This window comes from Silurus aristotelis, assembly GCF_946808225.1.
Source record: "Silurus aristotelis genome assembly, chromosome: 4".
Classification (NCBI taxonomy): domain Eukaryota; kingdom Metazoa; phylum Chordata; class Actinopteri; order Siluriformes; family Siluridae; genus Silurus; species Silurus aristotelis.
In genome coordinates this window covers 8929188-8944532 of record NC_139577.1, presented here as the reverse complement: position 1 = coordinate 8944532, position 15345 = coordinate 8929188, and the positions used below count along the sequence as shown (strand labels likewise).

The 15345-nt window shown below is 36.4% G+C and overlaps 1 protein-coding gene across 6 annotated transcripts in view; it reads right to left on the bottom strand.

The window, feature by feature from the left end:
- Positions 1 to 1837: 1837 nt before the first annotated feature.
- Positions 1838 to 15345, bottom strand: part of lyst (lysosomal trafficking regulator) — a 93770-nt gene continuing 80262 nt past the window's right edge. For all 6 annotated transcript variants that reach the window (XM_083539823.1, XM_083539826.1, XM_083539827.1 and 3 more), the window contains 13 exons: positions 15209 to 15275; positions 14942 to 15098; positions 14472 to 14612; positions 13972 to 14189; positions 11990 to 12220; positions 11078 to 11267; positions 9625 to 9761; positions 9150 to 9239; positions 8022 to 8161; positions 6544 to 6641; positions 5175 to 5331; positions 4021 to 4092; positions 1838 to 3679 (listed from right to left, as the gene is read on the bottom strand). In XM_083539823.1, coding sequence (XP_083395949.1) covers positions 3541 to 3679; positions 4021 to 4092; positions 5175 to 5331; positions 6544 to 6641; positions 8022 to 8161; positions 9150 to 9239; positions 9625 to 9761; positions 11078 to 11267; positions 11990 to 12220; positions 13972 to 14189; positions 14472 to 14612; positions 14942 to 15098; positions 15209 to 15275 — 1837 coding nt within the window. In that variant the 3' untranslated portion in view covers positions 1838 to 3540. The remainder of the gene's footprint in view (positions 3680 to 4020; positions 4093 to 5174; positions 5332 to 6543; positions 6642 to 8021; positions 8162 to 9149; positions 9240 to 9624; positions 9762 to 11077; positions 11268 to 11989; positions 12221 to 13971; positions 14190 to 14471; positions 14613 to 14941; positions 15099 to 15208; positions 15276 to 15345) is intronic.

Genomic DNA, 15345 nt, shown 5'->3' with positions numbered 1-15345 from the left:
GAAAATCACCCAGATCAACATAGAAAACAACAAAATCTTGGCTATCGTTTATCTGTTAGATCGTTTCAGTTGATGTTTTATGTTCTCAAAAGTTTCTTTGTTCATGTCCATTTTCATCATTTATACAAAAAGCCAAACTCAAATAAAACGAAACATTTGTTAATTTTTTGTTTCTTTTGTATTCATATTCAAAAGGGAAGCAAGTAAAACAAGAAAAGCAGAGTAGTGAATTAAGTCAGAATTAAGTCTCTAGAATACAAAACAGTTAAATGTCTTTCTATGAAGACTTCTTTGCTTTTTGCTTTGACAATAGCTGACAGATCATCTGTGGACAAAACTCTAATGCACAAACAAATCTAATGGTGTCTTCAGTAGTGTTAAGATGGTAACCTGACTCTTACCTGATTTTATTCTTCATGCATTATGTATTATATTTCTTATTGCTAAAGGGGTTCCGTCACCATACAAGTGAGTTCTTAGGAAAGTTGTTTTTAGAGCATTTTTCTTCAGAGATGAAGAAGATTCTCTTCTTTTTATTATCTGAACAGGTGGTCAGCATTTGTACACATGTTCAAATAATTTAACACAGTACAATAATTGCCCCCCCCCCAAAAAAAAAAAAAAAAAAAAAAAAAACCCAAACCAAACCAAAAAAAAAAAACCCAAAAAACAAACAAACAAAAAAAACCATCGGAAACAAAGGCATTCTCCATATGATAATAAATACTGTATAAGCAAACATGTACAATGCCTTTAGCAGCTTATGCCATAATTGGTTAGTCAGCAGAGGACTGAGCAAAACGCCCTGGGGCCCCCTAGTGCTCAGTGAAGTAGTGTTCCCAATCCTGAAATCTACAATCCTGTTTGAGAGGGAGGTGTTCAATACCAACAGGCTCAGCTCCCCAATATGGTCATGATGAATGATGGTGTTAAATGCATTTGTATCTTTTGTCTAGGTGGATCAGGGCCAGCTGTTCTCCAGCTGCACCTCCTCCATCCACCACTCAAAAACAATTTAGAAGGCAAGGACAATACTTTAAAATTCTTACTGAGCTGGCCAATTATATAAAATGTTTAAATCTATACAGAGCAAAGCAAAGTTATTTTAATAGTTGAGGGTTCATTTAGGACATGTCTTGGAATACACAACAGTTTGTGTGTTTGTTTGTCTTTCGTTTCTATATTAGATGTGTGTAGTAGAACAGAAAAAGTATTTAGTCTGTAAAGATGTGTCTTATCCACAGTGCTTACAAATTACTGTCTTAAACTGCCAACCTCGGTGCTCATAAATACTGTTTTCACGATATTGAAAACAGTATTGTTAGGATATTATTCACACAGATCTAATTTGTCCAATATTCCTTTCAGAGTTAATAAGACATTAAAATCACAATATCAGCAGACAAACAGCTGATTAACTGTTGAAATAGGAAGTTTGCTAATTTCCCTCTATATACATTCTGGTAGAATGTGCAAGCAGCTCACTCTATTAAATAATTTAAATACATTAAACGAAAATAAATCCTTGTAGAATCACGAGCAGATCCTTTTTTTTAATTCACACTTTGGTCTTTACATTATTTTGCTTAGATATATTCTTAGTCCCAGAACTTTTGTGGCTTATCTCAGTATAAATCCAGTTTCACTCTGGCCTTGTGCCTGCTATATTTCTGTTACTTTGTATTCTTGAAATAATGTATTGTGATAACTTTACTCGTGCCCTTTGGAATTTGATGGTAATGTAACTTGTTTTTTCTTCACACTGATGCTTCTATCAATAATAACTATTTTGCCTATTGATTCCATGTCTGTTTTTTAGTTTAAGCAGTTTCCTTCATTTTCAAGTTGTTTAACAGATCTTTATTTGTATAGCAATGAAAAATTAAATCATGAAATCGATCTTTTGATCTTAAACAGTCGTCATTGTATCGCAATTGGGCTTTCATCCCAGTACTTTTACAGTGGACTTAATGTGCAGTGTTTGTGGATTGGATCTTATAAACAAAAAAAATATTAATATGAATTTTAGATCATTGTTGAAATGTAATATAAATAACATTTGATGTCTGATTCATCTGATTCTGTAGCACTGATGATAAGAGATTAATGAATCAGTAAAGAAACAAGCCTATTAAGGGAGTACATTTTCTGGGCTGCCACTTATAGCGTATATTTGCATTTACTCTGCAGCTCATCTGGGTTTATCATGGCCCATGCATTTTTGGAACCCAGCAGGCCCACATGGGTCCCATGAAGCCATGCCTCCTGGCCAGGACTCTGAAAGATGAAGTCAGTTTTATAAAAGGTAAGAAAGTCTTACAAATATCTGATTTGAGATCCCAAAGTCTTACACTTCACCAGACAAAAGCCACCACACAGTATTAAAGATTCCTAAATACATGTATTCATATATATATATATATAATATATATATATATATATATATATATATATATATATATATATATATATAAACAAACAAGCAAACAACTCAGACATTATACCCAACTATAATTGTCCCCTTAATTCTAACAAAGTGTACAGGAATGGCAAAGAAATGTAGCATAATGGTAGCATAATAAGGGGAACAAAAACTGTAGTGGTTCTTAAGAGGAATGGACATCCAATGTTCCCTTTCTGAGAAAATAAAAATGTGCTGATATTAATATGAAATGGCTCCAAAAACAACCAAAAGTCAAGGGAAATCCTCAAACATTTTTCACTTGTTATATCACCAGACTGCTTATTTCCTCAACTTTCTCAAATCAAATATTCACTGCTACACCTAACTAATGTCATGTCAAGACTGCTTGCTACAGAAAACCACACAAACCTTTCAGGACAGGATGTATTGATATTGAAAATAATTTGGTATTCTTTTCTGTGCCTGAAGGTTTCTCTCTATTTCTCCATCATATGAACCCAATATCTGCATTTCATTCTTCTGCTGCACTACAGTAAAATAATTCATTCTGTATGTTAACTGTAAATTGACCCAGTAACGAGGACACAGACACAGTGCCAAGCTGCTGGTGCGGCTGAGGGGAATCATGAGCATTAGGAAATCTAAATTCATTCTAGCGTCAAAGGTAAAAGGTTCCTAGATATTGTATATAGAGCCATGATTGTAAGGAGTGTCAAATTACAAAATGAAACAACACCAAATACAGAAAATTTAACATGGACTGAAAAAAAAACCCCATTACAAATAAAACTGCAACAAACAAAAACAAAAAATTAAATATGTATACATGACAAAACAATATCAGAATCATACTGAGGAGCAGGAGGAAAGAACCAGTGGTTCAAGGCCTTCTTTATTTTCCACAAGCACATATTTTCCTTTTTTCAATAAATACAGTACATAACACTCTTCTTCCAGTGCATTACTTTTAGCACACGTGCCCTCTTCAGAAAGGGATTCTCATGCCTTGAGGGATAGGTCTTGAAGTCTGGTGCATGCAGGCCTCTTCTTATTCTAAGGCAGTAGGTTTTCCAGAGGTTTTAGAAGGTTGTAGACCTATAAAGGAGTGTAGTTTTTCAGCCTGCAGCATAGGAGCTCAAGAATGAGTAGAACATGGGCAGCTTCATGCGCTGCTGATCCCGTCGACACCAAGCAATCACTGTGCCCTCACTGTTCGTAGTGTACAGGTTGTGTCCATCGCACGAGAAAGTAAGACTGAAAACAGTTAAAGTTCAATGAATATTGCTGCTAATAACACGTATTTCTTTATAGTAACAGTTTACCCTTTTACCCACAATAATAATTTTACCCTACCATAATAATACCCCATGCTACACATGCTTCAGTGTAAAACCAAATATACCCACAGAAACTTTACGATAGCAGTAATATACTGTAATGCAAAATATCATGCAGGTGACATGTTATTGTACTTGTACGTAAGGTGTGTAATGGAAAATTGCCACTTATTTAAGCTACAGAATTAAACCATGGATTAAAATCTGATCGATGAACACCAGCAGTATGTTGCACTATGGTTTATTGGTACAGCATACCTTACTATAGGCTTGTTGGACTTGGGAAAGGTTATTTCTCTCACTGGCTTCAAGTCCCATGTGCTCCACAGCCTTAGCGTGTATGCATGGGCAGAAAAAGGGTAGGAGTTCATGAAAACAAAGGAAATTAAATACAGCAGAGACAAAGGACAAAGATGCTGATAGGAAAAATTATACTAAATACTGATGAGATAGCATTTTAGAAGATGAGCTTAATCATACATACAATAGAGGAACCAAAGGTTCCTAGAATTTGAATATGGAGCACACACTCAACATACATTTAGGTATGCAGATAGATGCGCTTGTATTTGTTTATTTAGACTCTTCAATCCCCTTTAATAGAAAATGTTAAGTAGAATTTGTGGCAATTCGTTTTTTGTGTTGCTGCTGAAGACTGTGCCTGAACCCACATCATGGCGTGTATCCACTTTTTTCTTAATAATTTTTTTTTACATTAATCAACTCGTGGTGTACCCGCAACTGGATCTTACACCATGACAACAAGCCTGCACACTGTGTAGTCAAACAACTTGTTCACTAGAACTAGAAACAATGTGGTTAGCACTCCACTATCACATCCATTGTGATCACCAGATTTATAATCCCTTTGTGGTACTTTTTTATGTTTCCAGGGGGCACTATTGTGTTCTTTTTATGTCAAAACAAGATTATTAGTGTTTGATCTGTTGTACTTTTTGTTTTTTGAGATGCATCAAGATGTGCTGGTCAAAATGTTTGATCTAGCATTGTCACTATTTCAGCAGCAGTTTATTTGAGCAAAAAATACCAAAATGCGCCACAGATTCTTTGCTCTATAACATCTGCCATGGTAATAAAGTTGACAAATTCACATGGACGTCTTTTAAAAAAAAACACAATTATTACAAACAATGTATGACTTTCACTAGAGAGACAGACTCACCACACCATGCAGGCCAAACCTGCAACCATGTCTAGTGCACATATCACACTCAAATTCTGCCCCCTCGCGCAGAATTGAACAAAAATGCCAAGTAGTGGCAGGTTAGCAGTGCTTGAGCCTCCACTGCCCCTACCCTAAACTGTTCTTTTTCACTGAATAAAGAGGCAGGAATAATCAGATCAATTATACACATTTCGCATTAAAACGTGTTTTAGGTATAATCTCTTACCTCACCACTCCATTATGTAGGCCTCCTGCAATCACATTAACTGAAACCCCCTCTGGCTGATTGGAGAACGCAACAGAGCAGATGATCTCTCGGCAGTGAACATGACCAATCAGATCACCATTTACTGTCCACAGCCGCAAGTCACTTCCTCCTCCAACTACACATAAAAAAAAAGCACAACAGTTTTACAGACTAATTTAAAAAGCTAAATGATTTTACTTATTTACTGTGGAGTAACTTTTATATCCTGTATCAGGAACAGAGAGCAGAATTTCTGTTAACCTGGACTCAGTATTAAATCAGGGAACTGGAGCTATGAGGTGGCAATGCTGTGCTTCTGCGCCACTATCACTGCTGCCCCACAAATAGCAAAAATCACTTTTTGCACAGTTTTAAATCAATGTTTTATCATTAAAGGATGCTTAAACAGCAGAAGCAGAAGGAGCCAAAAGTTGTGATTTAGTGCATTTTTCAGAGTACAGAAACCAATTATAAGTTAAACTAAAAATATGAAGAAACACCCTTTTAGAATTAGAATGCCATTGACATTCGCATTATTTTTTCCTAAAAAACAAACAAACAAAAAAACCCAAAGCACAAAACACACCACAAATTATCAGAACAGAAAATATATATTTTTTTATTCTACAAATCTCTGTAACTGCAGTGGGGAAAAACACACTTCTTTTAACAGATGTTCCCTCCAAAATGTTTCACAGATTTTGTCTTAAATTTTTCATGATAAAGCTAACCAGTCTAAAAAAAAAACCCTAAAAAACCTGAGCTGCAGGAAAAAATATATAACCAACACTGCCAGAGGAGTACTGACAACTAACAAGGTTTTGTACCAGATCTTTTTGAAAGCAGGCCTTTTAACTTAAAATAGTAGGACAAATACAGGTGTTGGTAATAACAATAACATTTACATGGTAATTTACATGTTAATAAAACTAATTATGGTTTCACTTAGTTTAAATTTTTAAGCACCAGATTTCTGATATTGCTCATGTGTGAAAGGAGGACAATAACAATTGAGCTTTTTGTGATGAGTAGATATAAACAGGTGTATAGATTATTTTTTTTTTTTTAAAACAGCTAGGCTGTGGCTTACACCACACATTCTAAAACACACTATCAGAGTCTTAGATGGGATAACAAGAATAAAACACTATCTACGTACATCTTCAGGAATAGTAGAAAGACCCAACAGAAAAACTAAAGATCTTGAAGTAAATGGTCTCTGAAAGACTTGCACTGGCTTAGTGATATAAAGAACAATGAGAGGAACAAAGGGAGGGATTCATTAAAGAAATGTGGTTGTATCTATACAAGGTAAATAACAGTAATTAGGGTGATCACAATAACTCACCTGAGTCACAGACAGTAGCAATGTCTCCTGTGGTCTCGCTTGCTGACACGGCATTCACAGGGCTTTTGTGACCACTGAGACTCTGCACATAGCACAGGCTAACAAGACAAAATGGCCATTACTCAACACTACTAACTGTTGGGTTAAAAACAAACACATATGAAAAAAAAAAAGAAAGTACACCCTTAATTTCTGAGTTTTTAGTTTCATTACTAAGGGAAAATTGTGAGGTCATTGCCAACTTTAGAAATCATCTCAGGTGATGACAAAAAACACAATAGATTTGAATATGTAGTCATAAACCAACATTCAACACCAGGAAGTGGAAAAAAAAGAACAGCCTACAAGTCAAAATAAGTAATAATAACTTAATAAATGTTTCTGTGGGAATTTGTGAGTCCCTTGGAGAAAATTTGGCCCCTATTTTTTCATACAATTTTGCTTCAGTTCATTGATGTTTGCGCTTAATTGATTATGCACAAGAGTCTCTTAAAAGTCTAACACAGAATCTCAATGGGATTGAGGTTTAGGCTGTGACTTGGACACTGTAGTCATAAAGATGCAGACATTTCTGGTCAGCTTAAGATGCTGGACACATTTGTCTCTAGAATATTTTGATATAAAGTGTTATCTCAATGACTTCATGTGTTTTAGATCCCGTGGCTGGAAAACAAGCCCTGATCATCACCTCTTTTTTTTTTTTTTTTTTTTGCCACACATGCTTTTATGAAGATCACATTTTTTTGAAAACACCAGAAAACACTTCCAAGAAATACATACATATTCAGCTTTTTTCTGAGTGTGCTATCATGAACATTTAATGTGCTTACAGCAGTCTGTATACAACATGATGGAACTCGTTTGGTCTTGGTCTGTAAACACTCTAAAAGTATGCTAAACTGTAAAGAAAGATGAATTTCAACTGTTTTGAGATGGATTTTTTAACCCTTACTTATTGATGTACACTAATAATTGCTTCTCTGAGGTCAATTGTATGAAGTCTCTGAGGTCCTAGACACATGTATGAGTGCTCTGGAACACCGCGCTTCATTTATACAGGGTTATTCAAAAAGAATGAACTGATTTTATTACGCATTATTTTATTAAGGAAAAGAAATACAAAACTCCAGCCAAGCCACAACTATTATACTCACAATTAACTTTTATAACTCTTTTTTCAAATGGTCACTGACTTATTCCATGACGATGCTTGAGAACTGAAGCAATGCGTCATGGTATCGGTATATTCTTTTTGAATAACCCTTTTCCCACAACTAATTTCTGAATGTTGGAAAACACACAATACATATTATAATGTTTTAAATAAAAATATGTATACAGTCTGTATTAATTTGAAGAAAGCAGAATTATACAAAGAAAAATGTGCACTAACTTACTAAATTATATGTTAGTTATTGGCAAGCGCGCACTCACACACACACACACACACACACACACACACACACACACACACACACCGATTAAGATCCCAGATGATGCAGGATCCGTCTCGGCTGACACTGATCAGGATGCTGTATGGTTTGCAGACAAAAAGACCTGTGACCTCATCTGTGTGTCCATACAATTGAACCTGGGACTCAACTTCCATTTCAGATGCCTAGAAAAAGGAAAAAAATAAAAGAAGTAAACCTAAAATCTGCAGAGGAGATCCTCTACAAAGCCCTCTAGAACATGTTTAATTAAAAGCCTTATGAATACAAAATAAAATTAGACTTGAACAACATACCAGACTGGAAGGCCAACACTAACACTGTGTACAATAAAGAAAGGACTAAACTCTAGTTTGTGAGAAAGCTCAAATGTATGCATAAATATACTGGAAATCTTATATCAGAGTGTGATCATGAGCAATATTTACTATGCTTTATTCACTATTTCATCGGACATCATACTATATCATCATACTATGTCATCGGACAAAACCTGGAGATGTTTGAGTCAGCGAGGAATAGGAGGTCATGAAACCGCTCTCCATCAAGGACAATACATCCCAGCCATTTCAAAACATTCCATCTCATGATTATCTTTCTGAATCACTGGTTTTATTTAAACGTGCTATTTAACTAACTGGAGTTGAACTAACTAACTTTAAATAAGAGACAACAGTTCTTTCTGACTATTTGTAGTAATGTAGAGAGATTTAAATCACTTTTACTTGTATACGTGTTTACTTTTAACAATGGACATTGTCCCAAGGCAGCTTTACATAAATAAATCAGGGAAAAAAAATTAAAAATTTATAAATTAGTCCCTAATAGTTTATTGCTAATGAGCAAGGGAGAGGTGAAAGTGGAAAGAAAAAAATCCCTGAGATGGCATGAGGAAGAAACGTCAGAAGGAAATTAATCGTCATCTTTTTTTACATTATAAAACTATAATGAATGGACACCCAGCGAATGTCCATTCATTATAGTTTTATAATTGTTGAAGATGAGGTTAGAATAAGTAAAGTTCATGTGAAAGGTGAGAGGGCAATGAAACCCATTTGACCTGTCGGACTCCACTCTGGGCTACAGGAAATGTGTTTCTAGGCAACAGAAAAATGGCAAATGAGACTACTCCAAACATGGTGCATGGTGACCTACCACAAATCGGTTGCTGTAGGCCGTAATGACTCCACATTTACTGCCTGTAAACAGCTGACAACCATCAGACACCCAGGCACAACTCGTCACCTGAGGGTGAGGGAGTATGTTTTAGGGGTAGTTAAAACTGCATTTAAAAGAGACTGCTATAAAGTAAGAGATACAGCAGAAAAATAAACATGTTAACAGTCACAATAATAATATAATCACTATCTGTGTCATCCGATTCAAATAAAAAAAATATACGGGATGGATTAAATATACATCGGTACATTGTAGCCGGTAAGTACATAAACAACAGTTTTTGCTTTGAACATAGCCCTAGATGCTGACATGGCAATAAAACTTACACTGCTATTACAACAAATGAAATAATGTAGAGTTTATGCTACTCTGCAGTTTTTTTTAGTAAAATCATTGTGGTGTTACAAAAGCTTGTTTCTTTTTTGCACAACAATTTTTATTAATGTCAGACCTGATGGAGTGGAGAGCACTGGATGTAATTGATGGGCGGCTCACTTTGCTTGCTCTTGAGCCTCAGTATGTTGTCACTGTAGCCCCAGCTGAGAATGGCAGACCACTGGATATCTGTACTGTGCATACTTCTCACACCTAATAAACAGTGAGACGTCAGCTGAGAGTGTTATTACAGAATCAGTAAGTTGCCTTGCTTGAATTAAGGCAAACCCACTGATTGTTGCAATTTTTTTGTTCTAATGCTTTTCAGGTTCTAGTTGATTTTTTAGTTTTTCCTTTTAGACTCTTCAGAAGTGGAAATGCAAGCTTAACTTGGTGACTGGTGACTGACTTGTCCAGTCTAAAACATTTCACTTGAATCCCTAATAAACTCATTTGTTTTGTAGCGGTGTGTTCGGCTGCATGATGAATTAATTTACTATTTAATTATATTGGATGCATTAGTCTGTAAATTGACAGATAAAATATTTTAGACTTATTTTTTTCTATAGAGTTCTGAATTCATTCTATTGCTATAATCATAAGCTACATCATCAATAAAGATCAGTCAGACCATTCTAAAAGCTGCAATGCAAGCCCAAAACATTTCCAGTGTGCATGACAGATCAACTTTTGTTTAGAAGTATAAGCATATTCCTTCTTTTTCCGAAATTTGGCCTCTTTGTCTATTTGATAGAGGTTAATCTTGGTTCCAGAAACTTTTGTGGCTTTATTTCTCGTACCAACTCTTATTATGACGACGGGTTTGCGTCTGATGGAATGAGCTGTACATTTTAGTTCTCCTTATAAGAGGAAATCCTCTTCTAACAGTGGATTTTGATTCTTTCACCCCTAATCTGGATGGGTTGTTTGCTATGGTGCCCCCCCTCAAAGCTCTCAATGTTTCTGTCATCATCAGGTACTGTTGTACTTGGCTGACCTGTTCAATGTCTGACTCTTAGTACACTAGTGGTTTCTTTCTTTTCCTGGGCATTCCACATTCCACAATGATTCTAAAATTGCTCAGATACTTAGATGCTCAGATATTTGTCTTTTCTCCTCAAGACAGCTCTCTGGTTTATCCACTTTAACACAAAATGCAGTATTTACAGGTGAAACCCCAAGAGTACTGTAATAAGAGTAGACCCTCAGAGCTATTAATTAGTTAAACAGTCAATCAAGCAGAGTACACAGGGGAATCATGAAAAATCTCTCTGTCATACAGTTTTTCTCAAAAATCTCCTGAAAAAGGTTCCATGTTTAACACATCAGAATCTGAAATGATGATCTTTAGTCTCTTTTTCACCATTTGAACCTAAAATGTACATCAATATCTGTAGGTTGCTCTACTCTTACTGAATGTAATTGGTGCTAGATGTTGCAAAGACCTGAGGGTGTATCCATTTAGAGTTTTCAATATGCACAGTGTTTTGTGTGTGTCTTTAACTTGTGTAAATGCACATGTCCCTCACCCTGCTCCTTGCTGTAGATCATCATAAGACAGAACTTGCAGGAGAGACCACAAATGGCTCGAGTGGGCAGTGCCAGCAGAGAGCCAAAACACTCCCCATGTGGCTGGCTGAAACACACCACTGGGTCAGGAGCACTGGGTGAGCCCACATACTCACCCCATTTTAGGCCTTTAATCCATGGAAGAGGACTCTGAAAAACATCAGAAAAGGATGAACTGCCTCAAGCCTACTAACCTCATCTTTCTGTTCTCGACACAGTAACCACAGTGACTTATAGTTCAACATGCTTGGATAAAGTTAAGAACTAAAATATTTACCTGAGAAACTAATGAAATATACACATACAACAAGAAACATTCAGCATCATTCCCACCTAAGGAAAATCTAGCCAAATACATGGGGATAGCCAAATACAAGCTTCTTATTTGCTTTACATGGTCAAATAACTGGGGCAATCTAAACATAAAAAGTCCTATTTAAAACCCAGCAATCAACAGCATGGGCTTTTATTTGTCTAAAGGTGTAGTGCTTTTACTGTATCACTGCTCTTTCAGGGCGTGCAAGTAAAACATGGCTGAAAGAATTCCACAGAGAAAACAAACCATAAGGTCATAATTTGATGCTTGTAGAGACACTGTATATGAACATGGACTATGGTTTACAGACAGATTTCCTCACATCTACCTTTTCACTGAAATATGGCTATTAAGTAAAGACAAAAGAAAAATCTAAATCTAAAAGAAAATTCATCTATAAAACAAATTTGATTGACACTTTTAAAATACATAATGGTTATTAGATCCTACTTTTTTATTCCGTGCCATCCTTTCTAAAATACTGTACATTTACTTTTATTATTTAACCTTTTATGCATATGTGTTGCAAGTATGTGAAATACAGATAAATGCTCACCGGGTGGACAATATCTTTGCTTTGATCACGGCTCTCCCGGAATGCCAGCTGTACCAGCAGGCCCATGGCAGCAGGCAACTCTCCCTCCATTATGAGTTTGGGTCCAGCACGGCTGATATGTTGGGTGTGGAACAGCTGTCTGGGTGTCTGGCCATAGGTCTTGATCATGGTCTCCAAGGCTCGCCGCTGTACAGGATCCTCCACTGCTGAGACGTCCATGCCGAAATATGTCTGCAGTACAAAATAAATAAAATAAATACAATGTTTAAAAAGACAAACATGATAGCTGCACTGTGGAATGTAAACTTCAGCTTTATCTCTTTCTTAAAAAGATAGGTCAAAATTTTTACATGATAATAACAATAATATTAATAATAATATGGCTGAAAGCAGCACCACTTAACAACAGAAAAAAACAAACAGCTATTATAATTATCCAATCAGCACTTATAAAAAAAATATATAAATCCTGAAAGCAAAACTGTTGTGGATATTAATCTACTATGTAAATATTATTGATTATTGAGATTATTGAGAAAGCAAAGCCTTCTCTGCTGGCCTGAACACTATCAGAAACACTGACCTACATTCACAACCTAAATTCTAATATATTGTTCCATGAAACTGTATTAATTTATTCCTACAGTGTATGTGGATGTTAGATTTTTTTGTCCAATCAGATTTGTGCTGCCATGTCAATCTAATCTGCCCAGGGCCTGCAAAGCCTGTACTGCTGGCCTTTTTACCATAGAGAATATTATCAATGAGTCTGTTTCTATAACCAATCAGATGTCAAATTTGCCTTACAGGGCTGGCTAACTGGCCCAGAATAGCGTCAGCATTTTTTCGTCCTCTGATTAGTTGGTCAGAGGGAAACTGTTATAGCCAAGTTCGACTGGCAAAACATGTTGGTAGCGTGCTGCACACATTAATAGTTAGACTTTTTTATGCCTACGGAGAAGGAGAAATTGATTTGGTCTCAGACATACTTAAAAATAAATTTTCAAGAAAAGCTAGACATCGTGAGGAGGTCAGCCAACCCCCGAAGCTAGCTAGCTTGTCTCAGCCCGGGAAAGGGCTTGTTCACCACTTCCAGACCAGTGAATACGAGCGGTACCACTGGCTTACAGCCTCGGAGGAGCGGTTCAAATTATGAGTCTGAAATTTACATTTTTAATGTTTTTGTCATGTTATTAGACAAATATTAATTCTAAACTGCTCCAGATGATGTAGGAGCACAGTTGCAGTTGTAGTGTAGAGATAGAGAGCCGGGTAAGTCCCCAATGAAGGCCCAGGTACCAAATGCACGGCCCGCCACTGGTATGTATGTATGAATAAAAAAAAAGACACTTTAAAACGTTGTGTCAGTGATTCGCCTCTAGGGGCCTCTTTTGTACTATATAATGACAGCAGACCTTCTCAACTGCTCATGCAAAAGTCGCAACCCGGAAGAACTACTGGTATGGATTTTTAGTTCCAGCAATCAACTATCTGGGCCGAAAGTATTTGGCAAAATCATTAAGATATGCTTTACATGGATTATAGTGGAAGATCTTGGAAGATCACAGCTGTTTAATATATTTGGTTTCACTGCTTTGTTTATGCATTTAAAGTATTAGCCTCTTTGAAAGCACTGGTAGATGCTACTTAAATGCTACACATTATTCAGTATTCAGTAATGCAGAATGCTAATTATGAATAATGCTGGTTAGAAAGAGCATGGGGTATGAATATGGTGCCGCTGCACAGCAGGTTAGGCTGTGTAAGTGTGTATTAGTGGACAAAATGACTTGCTATGGCAGCAGAATATATGTTGTATGACAAATTAAATGGGATCATTCGAATGCCTTCCTGAACTTAAAAATGTGGATAAATGGGCACATCCCATTATCATGCTCCAAAATGTAATGATGGTCAGGCGTCCACATCTTTTTTGTGAATGTAGATGTACACAAGAACTTTTCAGTCAGGGAAAAACTAACCGCAGGGTGAAACACATTGATGGCATGGATAGCAGCCTTGCCCTTCTGCTTCAGTCCAAATACCAGGTCTATCCACTGGCAGAGCATCTGAGACACCTGCTCAGACTCAAGTGCCTGTCTGTGGATCAGCACGAACAGCCGCGGGTCATTCCTGGCCCATGGAGGGAGATTTACATGATTCACTCTCTCACCATTCTGCCGAACTCCAAAGTCAAAACCTGGCATGGGGAAAAAACTTTTGATTAACACGGTACATACAATAATAATATCATTATATAATTTCACATGTTTCAGGAGAACAGATTAAAACCTTCATTTGAGTTCCAGACTTTTTTGCTACTAAATAAGTTTTTTCCTCTATAAGAGTTTAAGCAGTAAACCAGGTAAACCGATTATGCAGAGAATAATTAATGAGCTAGAAAGTTTAAACACCAGGATATACAAGGGATACAACAGGAAGCAAACATTGTAGAGAATGTGGAAACGATAAAGAATAATACCTTCTCTGTTAACCAAGAATTCTGGTAGATAAAAAAACTCTGGGATCAGCTCCTTAACATCTGTCATGGACTCATAAGAGGACAGTCTCCATGTTGTTTTCATGGAGTGAAAGGTCCGATCAGGAATATCAAAACTCTGGTCTGTGAGCATTAGAGAGTAAAAATAAGAATCATCCTTTAAATTACTATAAATAATCCATTAAGGACAAAATAGAATGGAATGAGAATTTGGTTGAAGCAGATTTGTATGGCTATTATGCATTAAACTTTCAAACGAAACCAAAGCATAAGTCTCTTTAAAGGTGCTGGTAGGTGCTACTCAGGTGTTACTCAATATTCAGTAATGCAGAGTTCTACTTATGAATAATGCCTGTTAGGAAGCGCATGGGGTTTGAACTTGCTGCCCCTGCACAGCAGGTCAGGCTGTGCAAGTGTGTATTATTAGTGTGAGTATTAGTGTGTACAATTACCTTGATATGCCAGGAACATTTTGGTAAAGGGAGGCATCCGGACTAGGAAGTGCAGAACAGTACCACTGTTGGAGTAGTGGGAACCATAGTGATATGGCTGTACAGGGGGCATGGGGTCATCTTCACGTGCACCCTTCCTATATTCCTCCTCCAAATACTACAAAAGCAAGTCATACTGTATAACTATTTACTTAATATGAAGACCATAAGCACTATTTCCAGACATTTGAATTTTTAAATGAAATCCAGAAAGCGCTAAAGCAGTACCCTGTAGTTGTCCACATATCTTTCCTCTTTCTCTTTTGACTGCACAGCAATAGGTTTGCTCAGGTTCCTGAAAACATATAAAGTACAAAATATCAAGTATAAAAATTTTATCCTATTAAAAATACATAAAATAATTC